Source organism: Macrosteles quadrilineatus, unplaced genomic scaffold (assembly GCF_028750875.1).
Source record: "Macrosteles quadrilineatus isolate MER2022 unplaced genomic scaffold, UCM_ALF_1.0 Scaffold_5__1_contigs__length_97177068, whole genome shotgun sequence".
In the NCBI taxonomy this organism is placed as follows: Eukaryota; Metazoa; Arthropoda; class Insecta; order Hemiptera; family Cicadellidae; genus Macrosteles; species Macrosteles quadrilineatus.
In genome coordinates, this window is record NW_026542598.1 from 94,535,778 (window position 1) to 94,551,255 (window position 15,478).

Genomic DNA, 15,478 nt, shown 5'->3' on the forward strand with positions numbered 1-15,478 from the left:
AATGTAATTGTCTACAGGTACCAGTTACGAGCCTCCACTGACCAACGTGTTCACCATGCAGTGGTTCCTAACTCTGTTCTGCAACTGCCTGCCTCAGGACACTGTGTTGATTAATGCAATTGTCTGCAGGTACCAGTTACGAGCCTCCACTGACCAACGTATTCACCATGCAGTGGTTCCTAACTCTGTTCTGCAACTGCCTGCCTCAGGACACTGTCTTGATTAATGTAATTGTCTGCAGGTACCAGTTACGAGCCTCCACTGACCAACGTGTTCACCATGCAGTGGTTCCTAACTCTGTTCTGCAACTGCCTGCCTCAGGACACTGTGTTGATTAATGTAATTGTCTGCAGGTACCAGTTACGAGCCTCCACTGACCAATCTGTTCACCATGCAGTGGTTCCTAACTCTGTTCTGCAACTGCCTGCCTCAGGACACTGTGTTGATTAATGTAATTGTCTGCAGGTACCAGTTACGAGCCTCCACTGACCAACGTGTTCACCATGCAGTGGTTCCTAACTCTGTTCTGCAACTGCCTGCCTCAAGACACTGTGTTGAGGGTCTGGGATCTCATCTTCCTGGAGGGGAACCACATCCTCCTCTCCACTGCTCTGGCCATCTGGAGCACACTGTCTGAGTGAGTGTTTACTGTTTATACCTTCAAGACTCCACCCTAGAATCCTAGAGTCTCCCATATTTAAATTCGAGTTGAGTTGAGATTGTTTCAAATTTAAATCATGTTAAATGGTGGACATATGTGAGGATTGAATTTTTAAGCTTACCTCAGACAACACAGCAGTCTTTGCAGTTTTTGTGTAGCTTAATCAGCCCTTCTTGTTACATAGAGAATAAATCCGCGTTACACGAGGCAGACAGGTTACCTTTATTAGTTTATTTCAAGTTACCTGAGTTAACTTGCCTTGTGTAAACGAGGCTTTTCTCAATCAATCCTGTATATATTTTTGCTTATCTTGCCCGAGTTTGCATTTATATAACAAAGGAAAACACACCAGGTTCTATTTTGGGTGACTCTTGTGCTACCCTTTACACTAGATTTTGCTACCATAGATTTTTTCAGACTGTCTAAAACTCTTAAAAGCCATATTGTAATCTCACTAAAAATATACAACAAACTAATACATTTAATACAAAAATATCCTGAAAACACTTTTAAAACAAAATTCTACAGATGGCTTTTGAACAACCCATTCTATTCTCTAAATGAATTTTTTGAAATGTCTGGTATTAATTTTTAAGTAGAGTTAAGAGTTTGCGAATTGACCAAATTACTGTTGGACTTTGTTGGTTATGCGGTTTAATCACTACCATTATTTTCAATACCACAAATTTTTCTTAAGAATTAGATTACCTATTCAATTGTAATATTTAAAATGTGTATTGTAAAATGTCTCATTTTATGTAGTTAGCTATATTGTATCTTACTGTATTTATTAACTGACTATGCTATAAACCTTAGCAGTTGTATGACTTTGTCAATAATTTGTGAAAATTCTAAGGACAATAAACATTTCATTTCATTCATTTCATTTCACTAAACCTGCTCTACACTATCAAATGAATGTCATGAAGAGTAATTAACTTGATTGGTAAGAGAATCAGGCTTGATGTGTAAAGTATATCCTCATGAAAAGGTCTCCAGATATCCCTAAATGCTAAATACAAAGAAATTGGTTGGACCATTCTACTCAATTACTCAATACATTTTTTTATCTGCAAAAATTTTTATTTTTGACTTTAATGAACTAGAAGAAGAAGCTTGGCGGATTAGCATTTGTATTTCTGACCCAGTGAGATTAAATCAAAACCACTCTTTTCCTAGAATTTGTACATTCCAAAATTGTTTACATTTACAATCCAAGAATTTTACCTTGGTTTCTGTAAGCTTGGTAAAAGTCAATCTTATTAGATTCACTTTTAGCTGGGTGGCATCAGAAAAGATATCTTGACAGTATCCCAACTTAAACAAACCAAATCCAATCAAAACTATGTGATTTACTTGTATGCAATATTGCAAATATTATTAGACTTTAAACATTATAACCAGTCAAGAGCCAATCCAAACACGTGTTTATCATCTGTATATACTATATAGCATACGTTTATGTTTCACAGTCGTATCATGACGGTGGAGAGTGCTGATGAGTTTTACTCCATCATGGGAGTTTTGACTCGGGAGATGCTTGAGTTTGGATTGATGGATGCGAACGCTCTGATCAAGGTAATCAAACATTTCTGTATTTGATTTTTTAAACTGTATACATCATTACTTGTTGGTGCTAATGCAAGACTCAAATCTTACTCACGTAGCCACAGTGTGTCACCATTTATAGACATAAATAGCTAGCTTTTCTTTGAATAAGCAAAGGTAGACCACAGAAGACACATCAAACACACAATACCTCGTCCACCGAGGGACGCTTTCAAGTGTAGACAAAAAGAGTTCACCTTCAATAAACTTAGTCTACACTGTCGGTGAACTCTTTTGTCTACAGAGTATAATTATTCTCAGCGTACTAATCCTTTCCATTTAAATGTGTTTGCAGGCCATTGTAGGGTTCACACTCCCCGAGTTGCCGGAATTGAGAGAGAAGTACTTGTACAACATCACTCCTTGGACACAATCTGTGTCTACAGTCGCTCGTCGAGGTCTGCGACTCTTCTACAGCGATGATGACACTGATACTGAGGAAGACGATGAGAAGATTGCCATTGCCACGGCCTACGGTCTCTTCCGCTCACCCAAACGGAAAGGTTAGCCTAAGTTCATGTGGCTACATTTTAACTCCTCATGTTTACGTTTGTAGCACATTTAGAATGTTAGGTCTTCACTTTTTGTGGAAGAAAAATTATCTATATCATCGTTCCCCTTTAATTTTTAGAGTGAATATTTTTCTGCCTTTTTAACTTGTGCGTTATCTGTTAAATTATTTCATTGTTTATTAAGCTACAAGGCGGAATGTAGGTGTTTACAATATAAATACGATAGATTCATGCAGGTAACGTAAACATCTTTCAGGATGAGTCGTGCATGATACGTTTTGCCACAATAACCACAAGTAACATACAAACCTAACAAACAATCACAGCAATGTTAAACATACAGTTCACTATTTTATCACAACATTTCAACAAAATTGTCAACTGTTTTTAAACTTTTTCATTATTTATTTGTGAACCATGTGCCTGGCCAAACCTGTCAAATATTTAGCATGAAGAACTGAAGAAACTCATATTACACCCTTTTGAAAACATGTCACCTGCATGTGAAAGTGAACAGTAAATTTACTGTATTCCAGCTGACTAGAGACTCGGCCCCTTTCTGTAAACAAGGATTTTCATGTATACAAAGAATACGGTCTTGAAACCATACTTACTGTGTAACGTGGTGAAACAATATTTACATACTTTTTCCCGTCAATTTGTTGACTATGTCTGAATTATCATGCTGTCAGAGACAGTGTATTGCCTGTATGGCTAAATTGTCTCTAACATTCTGTTATCTGTATGAGTATGTTATGTGTATCATGTTGCCAGCAATGTTGTGTTTGTCACAGATGGAGCCACTGGTGTAACTTCACCTCCGCGAGCCCTCACTTGTCCAGACAAAGAGAAGATCGCAATGGACATCTCGGCTCTGACCAAGCAATACCGCAAACTGAGGGAGCGACAGAAACAAGCCCATGTCATCCTTACAGGTGGGTTAGTCAATTGTGAATAGTATATCAGCGGTAACTAAGAGAATGTGCAGTCAAGGATCTATAAATTTGCAAAGAACACTGACTGATTTAAAATCTTTCAGAATTGCATTACTGCAAAGATTTTGAATATAAAATAGGTACCAGGATCCGAACAGATATCGGTGCCTTGGGCCCAAAGTCCGTGGCGCTACCGATTGGGCCAACTACTCACCAAATCTTACATTATTGTAAAGGAATGCAATGATTGACACTTAATATTATGAACAATACCGTATAATATTATGACTCGACTTGAAAAATTAATTCCTTTTTTTGTTAATCACAAAATCAACAGTGAGTTGTTTACCCCAAGGAATTTCTCTGTCTCCAGCTGCTTGTGGCAATCAGAGTCTGGTCGGCCCGACCTCGTCCCATGTAGCCATGAACCATCTGTTGATGGGGAAGTTCGCTCTAGTCAACAACAAGGGTCGAAGACTTGGTCCACCTCCGGGCTCCATACCTCCACCTTCCCAGCCTCGACCCAGACAGGGTAGGTAGTAACACTGTGCTGTGTAGGACTATACATTCCTTTCCAATGTTAAGCTACAGCCATTGACAGAGTGCGCTGGAGTAGATTACTTATTTCTGCCGAATATGTCAACATTTCAACCAAGCCAAAAAAGTGAAAGGACAACTTATAGAAACCTTATATCTTATATCACATTAAATTGCATTTATGTCACATTAAATTGCATTAACAAAATGAGGGTGAATGTAATTTTTGACTGTAATACACTCAGAGTAAGTCATTCAACTTTGTTCTTTTTTAGTTGAACAAAAATGGCTACATGTGGTCTATATTGGTTGGGTGACTACTCAAAAAAGGTCAATGATAATACTTAGTTAAGTATGCCTGTTTGTTATAACTAGACAATAATTGTCTTTTAATTAACTATTTGAGTTGTAGTACCTATTAACACACTTGCTGCCAAGTTTCAGTAGACTATTTCAACTATTTCAGACTATTTATCAATATTTTTATAAAAACAGACAAAATTGATCAGGTAAACCAAACAAAGTTTCTGGGACTGGTTATTGATGAAAATCTATCTTGGGATAATCACATAAACTATGTAGTAAATAAATTATCATCTGGCATTCATGCCTTGCGGCTGATGTCCAAGGTTTGCAACTTGGAAACTCTTAGGATAAACTATTATTCTCTAATTCATTCCCACATATCCTATAGAATCGCCATTTACGGAGCAACAACTTAGGCAAATTTGGATAAAATACTTATAAAACAAGAAAAAGCTATTAGAGTGATAATGAAATTAAAAAGAACAGATTCAGTTAAAAATATCTTTCCTGAATTGGGTGTATTAACAGTTTACAGTTTGTATATCTATGAGACAATAATTTATGCAAAACAATTTCATTTATTATCCACTGCAAGTAAATATAACACACGCTTTCAAATTAACCTTCCTAGACATAATTTAGAATTCTATACCAAAAAACCTTCATATGCAGGCTTAAAATTTCTTCAAAAATTACCGATTTCACTTAAAAAGGAAAATAATACAAACCGATTCAAAAGACTACTAAAAGACTTGTTGATAAGAAACCCATTTTATTCCATCAAAGAATTTTTAAATTGTAATCTCGAAACGACCATTTGAATTCCAGATACTACCTAGTTTTACTCTGACGTAACCTTCTAAGATTTTGTGATTTTTTTTAAGTTATAGCACTCATTTTTAGTTTTACTATATAAATCCTTTGTGAATGATTTTAATTATTTAGTTTATAATTTTTTGTTTATGTTAGTTTAATTACGCTATTCAAGACATATTGTCTATTTTAAACTTTGTGAATAAAGAATTTTTGATCGATTGATTGATTGACTACACGATGCGGTGTGTGTACCTGTAGACGAGTGTAACACCTGGTAGTTAACCTATTAAAGAAAAATATTACAACTCTTTCTATTTTTAGGAGAAAAACAAACCATAACTATCAGTGGTGAGACGTTGCACTGGAAAGACACGGCGGACGGAAAGAAAATCCAACAAAGAGATAACAGTGGTGAGTGTGTAACGGAAAGTTTCAAAGTAAATTAGGTGAATAAATCATTATTGTTGTTATACAAATAATATACTTTTGTTGAAAACAGAATATTCTTCAGGATATTCTTTTGAGTTGTGGTATTTCAGTGACAATGAAATATTCTAATGTTTTGTCAGCTTTGTGTATAGTATAAAGTTTTGTGTATCTTGTGCCAGTTTGGACTCTTATTCCCAATCGGTTAAGCCTACTTTTCCACTACAAATCTAAAAATGTTGGCCCTCGAGCTGTATGTTACATCCTTGAATGTTTAAAGCAGCTGAATACAAAAAACCAAACAGAAAAGTGGAAAACAGAAGAAAGATTAACATAGAGAATGTGTTTGAGGTACAGGTCTGTAAGCCTGTGGTTCTCAATCGAGCCGAGCTCAAGACTAGCTTTTGGAAACATCACCATTGTCTACTGCAATTGTGGCAAAAAAGCTTGGCTTGAGTTTGATTGACTTGGTGCTTGATCACTCAAGCTTTTAGACTTGTCTTGGCTTGAAATTCGAGCCACACACACACCTCTAGTTGGAGGTTTTGTTTATTACCTCTCTCTAGCGACACTGATGATTGTACAGATGAAGAGCACAGCCCTGAGCCAGGTTCCAGACGCAGCAGTTCGTCCTCTACCTCCACGGAGCTATGTGATGATCCTCAACGAAGCCCGAGTGACTCTGAAGATCTCAGTGATGCGTCTGCTTTCCTACCATCAGGTGTGTGATGTGTTGCTAAATGCTAACCAATATCACAGTCATTGTGAAAGTATCTTCTAATGAAGTATGAATATTGTTAACAATGAATAAAATATAAAGGTTTAATACCTCTTGTACCGTCTGTGATTCGTTTTTTCAGTCAGCGACCAAGGTTTTGAACCTAAAGGTCTACCAAGTTAAAATTCCTCTTCATCCCTGAAGCCGTGAAGAGTCATCAAATAACACTTATATGAACCCGGAAACATTAACACAAATTTGGCCAAATTATTATACTTTGAGTGGTCGAGTAGTGTAGCCCGCAAAAGGAGAGTCATGACTCATCATGATCTCGTCATGACTGAAAAAACGTATCACAGAGTCATTAATTTGCGTTTTCCCACTATTATGTTATACTTTAAATTTCTTAATGACATCGTGATCTAAAACGCTAACCGTACCCATTATTTCAAATAGCTCAAACACTACTAGGACCTAGGTAATTAGCTGCTTTGGCTAATAGGATTGGCAATCTCAACTACTGAAAAACACCCCTCATTTTATCTCAAACTCAGTCTTGTTTCATAAAACATTACTGTGCTGGTTTTGTTGTTATGCTTTACATTTTGTTAAGGTCTCCTTTTCTCACTGCTTCCTCTACTGTGTTTGCTTGTTAATCCATTCCTTGTTTTCCTTCCTGAAAATTTCATCATGATGTTTGCCTGAAAACTTCACTACAGTATATGCTTGTACAAGGTCCTTCTTACACTGTAATGTATTTTATGTTTAGCTAATTTCCTTACATATATAAGTTAACTTATTTGTAGGTTTTGTCCAAATTAAAAGGGAGATCTTTCTAGAAAAGTTATAAATATAAATGTTTCATTATTTATCAGAACAAATTCTTTTTCAGTTTGACCTTCCACACTTCAAAATTCATCTCATTACATCATTCTGAAATAATGTTCGGTAAGACGTAGTTGAGTTTGCAACCCCAGTCATTACGATTCTTGGTGAAGTATTTCCAGTTGTAGTTAGCATGTGTGAGTTGCGTTGGACTAAATTCATAATAGCTGCTTTTTGTTCCGGAATTTAGAAAAATAATATTATTGAAATGAAATTCGTCAAAGGTAATGTAGGCTACTATAAAAGAAGTCATGAATTCTTTTGTTCATCCAGAACTAGTATTTTCCTACAACTAAATTTCCAACGAAAACTTTTACGTGCAACATTTTGTAACTACCCCTGTTCCATTGGTGCCTTATCGTTTGTAACCGTTTAAAACTGAAGATATTTCTATTAAGGTAATAAAACAACATGTATATATTGGATAATGAATGAACATAGATGCTGTAGTAGATTGCAATTTAACGTAGCACATTTTGTTGTTTTATTGCTTTATTTTGAGTTTTCATAATTTCAGTTGAGTGCGTTTTTTACAAGGTCATTTACTCCTAGAATTTTGATGTAGTATGTTCAAGGTTTCATCTCACAATGTGTGTCTTTATTATTCACAAATCTTATTAATAAATTATTGCTTATTTACAGACACAGAACCATCCACCCCAAAGAGATTGATGCAACCAAAAGTCCAACATCCGTCTGATATCATCAGCTGCAAAGAAGAAGATGAAGAAGCGATTGATAAAACAGAAGAGGAAAAACACACACGCCAGTCTGTACTGGAAGTCCAACTAAACGACAGCAAGTCTTGCAAGAGTTTAAGTCCTGTCTCCATGAAAAGTTTGAGCCCAACCTGTATTAGCCCTGATGATGAAGAAAAATCACATAAGCGAAAACTTTCCTTCAGGATTGACCCGGAAGAACTAAGACAATTGGATAGGAAACTTTCCCTCAAAATAGTTGAAATCGAACGGAGAAAATCTAGTGCTGGAATAGAGTCTGAAGACTTGAACTCTAAAGTTTTGTTTCCTTTCGATAGAGATTATATCCAGGAAATGGAAAAATGTGATAGAGATACACCTTCTAGTATACCCGATGACAGAATGTGCTCAACTGAAGATTATTTGAGCGGTTTTGAAGAAGAAACTATTCTCGTTCCCGACATTATCACGACACATAAGCCTGTAACTTATAGAATGGCATCTGTAGAAGAGTGTGATGAAACTAAAGTCAATGAGTCGTACGATGATACTGATGGTAACCCAGCGGACTCAATGGCTGAGGAAGAGGTCAATGATGCAGTCTACGCAGACAATGAAAGTCCAGAACTATATGACGGAGAAGAAGAGGACGAGGAAACTGAAACACCTTATACAAGCTATAACTTTGATGAACTGTTCATTAAACAAGACCTTCAGAATAAAAATTGCTTTGAACAGAGAGAAAATAATGATTATTACTCTGGGAACTCTAATTCGTCTGAATTCAGTTCAAAACATCAACTCGGATCTCGAGTGAATTCGCCTGTAACAATATTGAAATCCGAGCAGACTGAAGGATTAAACTGTTCATCACAAAGTCGACCTGGAACATCGTGTTTCAAATCAGATGAGCATGACAGTAGCAGTGGATTGCTTCAAAGAAGCTTATATCTGTCAGATGACATGAAAGCTAAAATATCTGTTTCAGAATCTGTTGGGGATGGCAGTATTGCTACTAAGGTGTTGAATCATGAAAGCAGTGGCTTGCCAAAATCCGATCCACAGTGTAGTGGTGTGAATACGGTGTCACAAAGTTCAAATGAAACGTCAAGTTCTGTAAACGAAACATTTGAATTGAAGAGTCATGGGGTCAGCAGAACAACCTCGCCTAACTTGAGTGATTCAGAAAAAGCTCTTGAAAGGAAATTGGCTAGCGTTCTACCCAAACTTGCATCGCTTAGTTTTGACTCATCTATGCCTGATGTGACTGCGGTGACTTCTAGAGAAGCACGAATCAACTCCATTAGAGAGAAGTACGCCAATTTAGGACAGACTTCTAAAGACGAAGTGGATTCAGTAGAACCGGAATGTTCACATCTTTCAATGAGTAATTCTAAAGCGGAACAAGAAAAAGTTATATCCACAGAGAAAGTATTACCCACCTTTAATAATGTCAGTACAAATAGTATAGACCCCGTTGACACAACATTAATACACAAGATTACAAGTTTTCACAATGCCTCAGAAACTTTGCAGAACCCTATGAGCGACACTCACGAATCAGATAAGTCTACTGAAACCCAAAGCAATAATAGCAGAGGGAATTCAAGTGATAGGCTCAAAGAGGAACAAATTGTGGTTGGAACTGGTGATTCAACTGAAATAAAAATCACACCGAAAGTAGTAGCTGAAGAACTTGAAGAACTTAAAAGAAGCAATACAGATATCACAACAAAGACGAAAGAAGAACCTAAACATGACAACATTGACAACAAAGAAATTGATCAGCAGAAAAACAATTGTGATGAAGAACCAAGAAGACCTTCATCAGTTTCTTCCAACAGAAGAGGTAGTGAAGTTGCTTTGAGTTTGATTTTAAAAGAAAACTCACAAATACTTTCCAAAATACAACAGCAGTCTAGAAGAAATAGTGAGGTAAATGTGGATCAAACTTTGATATATCAACGGTTTTTGAGGTCAGAATCGCCTGAAGAAGATATTGAAAAACTTAAATCGGGCCAAGAGATCTCTGCTCTAACAAAAGCGATCATGAACATCAATACTGATTCTACAAACTCTTTTCAGTGTGATGATATGAAACCTGAACTGTGTAATAAGTTGTCTTCAGCAAATTCAAGACTATCTCCTGAAAATCTTGAAGACGACGTTTGTGGTAGAAATGTTATAAGTTCTGATGAAACTTTATGGAACAAAACTAAATCTAACTTTTGTAATGATAATGATAAAAAGACTGAAACAAGTGAAATATTTGCTGCAAAGAAGATAGTTAAACAGGAAGAAATTTTATTGGAATCGAACCTTAATGAAAAACATAATTCTTTGCCAGATCTGTGTAAGTTTGAAAACGATACCAGTATAAGTTCAAACCCTAAAAATACGGTTGTGTCATTGGATACGTTTCAACCCTACATGCCATCAACATTGAACTCAGAGAGGAGTGAAAATACAAATGACATAACAGTGAAAATAACCAAGGATTCGTATAGTTATTCAAAAAGACCATCAATTATGTCCCCGACCACAGAAGTTGATGAAAATTCCCCTCCAGAAATAAATACCAAGATGGAACTAATATCAACTTCAACTGTCAATGAACCAACAGATTATTTAGTGAAGTCAAGTGACAAATTATCCACATACCCAGTAATCTCTGCATTGCACAGAAAATCTGATTATTTACAAGTAGAAGCAAAAGATTTTGAAATAGACAGTCTTTCAGATACAAATGAGGATATTATAAAAGAACTCCGTGCTCTAGACATTAAACCAGAAGAAGTTCTTGAATATTCAGAGTCTAATGTTATCCCCATTACTCCTGTTACTCCAGACGAGAGTATAATAAGAAGAAAAACATCACCAGTTGAAGATATGTTGAAATTCTCATCAGAAGTGGATGATCAATATAGTTTTAAAAAATCAATTACTGACTTGTCATACGACAGGTCGCCCAGACATCGTTTCCATGATAGTAAAACGGCTTCATTTGACGTGTCTTCTACTAAAACTGATCTTTACGGAGAAAGCTACAGACCTTCCATTAGATCATCAAAAACATTAGACAATGACGACTCTTTGTATTTAAGTAGCTACAAAAGTCATGGCAGATTGCTTATTGAAAAAGGAGAGCTTGACCCATATAGGAGTTTGGACAAAGAACCATACAAATTTGAAAGTTCAAGTACTGATAGAAAGCTTTTAAAATCTGAAGAAGAAAATGAAAGTGCCTACGATTTTAGATCGAGTAGTTCCAGAGTAAACCGATCTTACTCGGAATTCCTTTCCGATGATGTGAGATCGTCCATTTCAAAAACTGAACCCAGAGACAAAACGCTGTTCAGGTATAAAAGTGAGGATTATGGAAGAAGTATGTCTCCGCCCCACCACAGGTTTTCAAGTGCCTCGCCAGTGAGAAAAAGACTGGACACTCTCCCGACTGAATCTCTGACCTCTCCCTATTCCAGTTTTACCAGAGCTAAAAGTCCTTCTCCAACTTACTACGGTTCTTCTCATTCACTCCGAAGAGATCGGGATAGTAGTTTGATCAGAAGTCCTGAACGGAGTACAGACTGTTATGAATCATCTAAAGACTTCAAAAGGTATTCAAGGACTGAAAGTTTAGATTTTAGCCATGTTGAAGACAGATCATATTTAAAGAAAAGGGCAGAATCATTTGATGTATCTACATCTGACAAACACGGGGATAAAAAGTTATCTTTGAGTCCTCAAAAGTTCAATCCTTTTCCGGTTCGTAGTTCTTCCCGCCAGCCAAAAGAATTGGGCGTGAAGCTCGGTTTGTATCTTCCTCAAAAGTCTGATAAATCTCCGAGTAAACATGTTACGTAATTTTTCTTCTTCAACAACAATAAGCTGAATATGTCGTCACCGCAAATACTTAAATTGCTAGGTTCTACTTGAGTAAAATGTGTATGGAAAAAGAAAATACAATTCAAAACCAAATATAAATTAAAATATAAGTTGTTATATTCATACTTTTTCATGTATTATGTATGTAACTTTTTATTACTTATCATACTTTAATAACCTTACCAGCCTTCTGGGAAAAGATTTTTTTTTATGCAAGGCGACATCTGAGTTGTTAAATTTTTCAACACTGAAAGATTCATAGCCAATGCTATAAAAATTATAAGATCTCAGTAATTAATTATGATTTTGTTTTTCTTAAATATTTTTTAGCGTTGAAAACAATTAAGTTTTTAACCCCCAGGCAAAATCAATATTTGGTTGATTGGTTTTGTAAATACAGGGTTTTTGAAAAAGAGCTTCCCATTTTTAGGACATGTTTCACTGTGAAACATGAACAATATATCTATCAATAATGAATACATTTGTTACAGAGAAACTAGCTTGAGTTTTAGCAAAGATTACATAGCATATGTAATCTTTGGTTTTAGTTTTCTGCAACTAACTTACATGTGCATTGTTCACTCCTCCATACAGACCAAGATTTGCTGTATTTGCTTTAACTTTGACATTACACTACACTAAATTACACATCATATTTTGAGACTACTAAACAGACTTGCCAATAGGTAAAATTTCCTGCTTACACAAGAAAACATGATGAGTTACTGATTCCAAATACAGATCGGCCAAAACTTCTGTGCGCGTGGACGGGTCGCTACTAGCCGAACTAAAACATACGGGTACCGGCTATTGGCAGTGCTAGGGGTAGTGGCGAGTGAGTAGCAAGACACAAATGTTTTCACAAAAGTATCCCCGCCAACCCCCTCGCCTAGACTCAACCAGATCTGGTCGCGCGCACAGAAACTTTGGCCGAACTGTACATACAGGAAACTACAGTAGTGGAAGTAATTTAATAAAGCTTCCAAGATTGGTTAGAAACAGAAGGTTCTTTTTCAAACTCTGTATTTTAGTTTTTAGGAGACAAGGATGCAGAGATGATAAAATAAAGAAACGTTCAGTGAATTTTTATACTATTCCGCAAAGTTAACTCTATTTTAATTTGTTCAAACTGTTTAGTAAGAAAATATAGAAAAACTTAGTTTTGAAATTAAAGTTATCCGTCCATCATTACATTGTGCTTGGTGTCACAATATCCAATTATGTTCATCATGTCAAGATTATTGAATCGTGATTTGGAAGAGGTAGGCTATCTTAAAAACTGTGAAAATATTTACTAGTAAAATAATAATGTAGAAATTCAAAGTATGGAATTATTAATTGACGGCTGGTAGTACAACTACTCGTTAGTGTATCTTTAGCGTAGTAACCAACAGGAAGCAACAAGTTTTGTTCAACTCTTTTATTTTAAAATTATGTTGATTTGGAGATCATTTTCAGAACAATAGTCTTTTTTTATAATCGTCCCTAGCAAAAAAAATTTATGTTTAGAGAGAGTTATTTATATTTGTAGCATAAGGGTTCTGTAACAAGTGCATATTCCTAATGATTCTTGCAATAGTAAATAGGTAACAAATAAAATACAAAACATTTCACAGCACTCGGGCAGAGGGTTGGATTTGAGAGATGAATGACAATAGTTGTTTTAAGTAATCCAACATTTTTACTTAACAATATAAACCGCATTACTTATTGCATAAATTGGTTACATTTTTTAATTTTCCACTATCTTTTCATTAGATAATGTCAGTTCAGTTCAAATTTAATTCATAACTGGCGTTTGGATTTATATTAAGAAAGCTAATGTTTACTTTGAAACAGTTAATAACTTTCTGTTTTCACCATTTGAACAAATTCTCCATGAGACACATTTCTGACTGAGTAAGTAAAATTTTGCAATCCAACAAATCAAGAATTACTAAAGTGGTTTTTATTAGCAATAAATATTTTTGAATAAACTAAGTAACAGGTAATATATTTGTGCGTGTATTGCCGATATGCCTTGTAGAATGCCTCCATTTTGTTTGATCTGAATGTATTTCATTAGTCCAAGTTTGAATCTTTATTGTTTTTGTGGTTTTTGTATAATATTTAGATAGTTATTAATCTTTAGTCTTGATATTTTTGTAAATTGTTTCTATCCTCATTAAAGGGTAACTTAATATATGTAAATATTAAAGAACGGAATATTTTGATTTCAAGTTATCGTTAGTGCCAATTGATAAATGGTATTGTTAATGTACATTAAAATAAAGTGATGGTATTTATAAAACTAGAAACATTTTATTTTGTATTTACCTTTTGCACTGGACTCAGTTTCGACCCCTTCAAAAAGCTAACAACTTCAGGATTTTATGTACTTAATTATTGGTAAACTGAACCTACACCAAGGGGGAAGGGGGGGTATTGTGCTTGGCAGTGGTTGAGAGATTAATGTTTCAGATTATCCTATTTTAATATTAAAGTTGCCAAATAAAATAACTTCTTCCAAGCAATCCAAAATAGGTATTTAATAAGAAAAATTCAGTTTTATTTGGATTGTTTTGTCTTGAATGTTTAAACTTGTCTTTCCATTCCAGTGCATTTTCTCATTTGATGGGTCAATATCCGTGATAACTGTTCAATAGAGAGTCTCCTTTTCTTAATGTTGTTCCCGTTGTTTCTGTAAATGTTTGATTGTTAAAATAATTGATGAAAATTCATGTGCTTAACTCGGTCATAGAGTTAAGGCAAAGGGTCAAATAATGTACAATCTATTAACCTACATGAAACTTTGTCGAACCGATTTTATCCATTGACGGAAAGAGCGTGTCGCGTAGATTTGCAAAGTGACCTTACATTTTTGTAAAAGTCCCTTGGACTCTGCCCCAGTGGCTGTTTAAGTTCCCATGTTATCCTTATGAGGAATATAATTGTTTACATTTTGATCAGCTATGTAATTTAATCGCTTATTTATTTGTCAATTCAAAGGTAGACTTTTGAACTCATCTGAAATTATGATAACTTTTATTTGTTTTTATTAAATAACTAGGCCTACTTTAATTCTTTGCAATTGCTCGATTTCGAGCAACGTGTTTACTCTAGTATCTCTTATTTCTCTTTTTCAAAGTTGATGTGAACCCATGTAGGTATGCTTAAAAACCACAGTACTTCAGTTCCTACTCAAAATATTGGAAACCTAACACTACCACACTGTGTAAGGGGGTTTTGAGGGAATATTTTTAAGATTATATCCTCGCCCTAGAAGGATCAACAGTAAAAAGTGATGAGCAGACAATCTAGCCAGAACACAGCAAGACAACCTCACGCTCAGCCCACCACTGCAGACTGCAGCGCTCAGTAACCCTCTGAACTGATCACCATCGACCTATGCTTGTACGTTTATGATTTTCATCTGGTGGGTGCCTCACAGTAAACATTGCAAATTCAAGGAATATTTGAACAGGGGCCCATTTCATAATAAAGTACAAACT

The 15,478-nt window shown here is 35.5% G+C and overlaps 2 protein-coding genes across 2 annotated transcripts in view; both read left to right on the top strand.

Annotated features, from left to right (window-relative positions):
* LOC128995803 (TBC1 domain family member 30-like) overlaps positions 1-450 on the top strand; it is an 86,988-nt gene extending 86,538 nt beyond the window's left edge. Inside the window, exons 7-8 of the mRNA XM_054420822.1 lie at positions 18-158; positions 242-450. Coding sequence (XP_054276797.1) covers positions 18-158; positions 242-450 — 350 coding nt within the window. The remainder of the gene's footprint in view (positions 1-17; positions 159-241) is intronic.
* Positions 451-470: 20 nt separating this feature from the next.
* Positions 471-8,092, top strand: LOC128993986 (TBC1 domain family member 30-like). The gene is made up of 9 exons (XM_054418149.1): positions 471-637; positions 2,134-2,239; positions 2,565-2,772; positions 3,576-3,716; positions 4,090-4,248; positions 5,697-5,786; positions 6,388-6,522; positions 7,412-7,467; positions 8,047-8,092. Exons 1-8 carry the CDS (start codon positions 504-506, stop codon positions 7,414-7,416), a joined length of 978 nt encoding a protein of 325 aa, XP_054274124.1. The 5' UTR covers positions 471-503; the 3' UTR covers positions 7,417-7,467; positions 8,047-8,092.
* The last annotated feature ends 7,386 nt before the right edge of the window (positions 8,093-15,478 follow it).

Excerpts from the sequence above, each read along its gene's own strand:
- LOC128993986 (XM_054418149.1), top strand. The coding sequence starts at position 504 with ATGCAGTGGTTCCTAACTCTGTTCTGCAACTGCCTGCCTCAAGACACT. Across the intron at positions 638-2,133 it reads ATCTGGAGCACACTGTCTGA|TCGTATCATGACGGTGGAGA; the intron begins GTGAGTGTTTAC and ends TATGTTTCACAG. Across the intron at positions 5,787-6,387 it reads CCAACAAAGAGATAACAGTG|ATGAAGAGCACAGCCCTGAG; the intron begins GTGAGTGTGTAA and ends ATGATTGTACAG.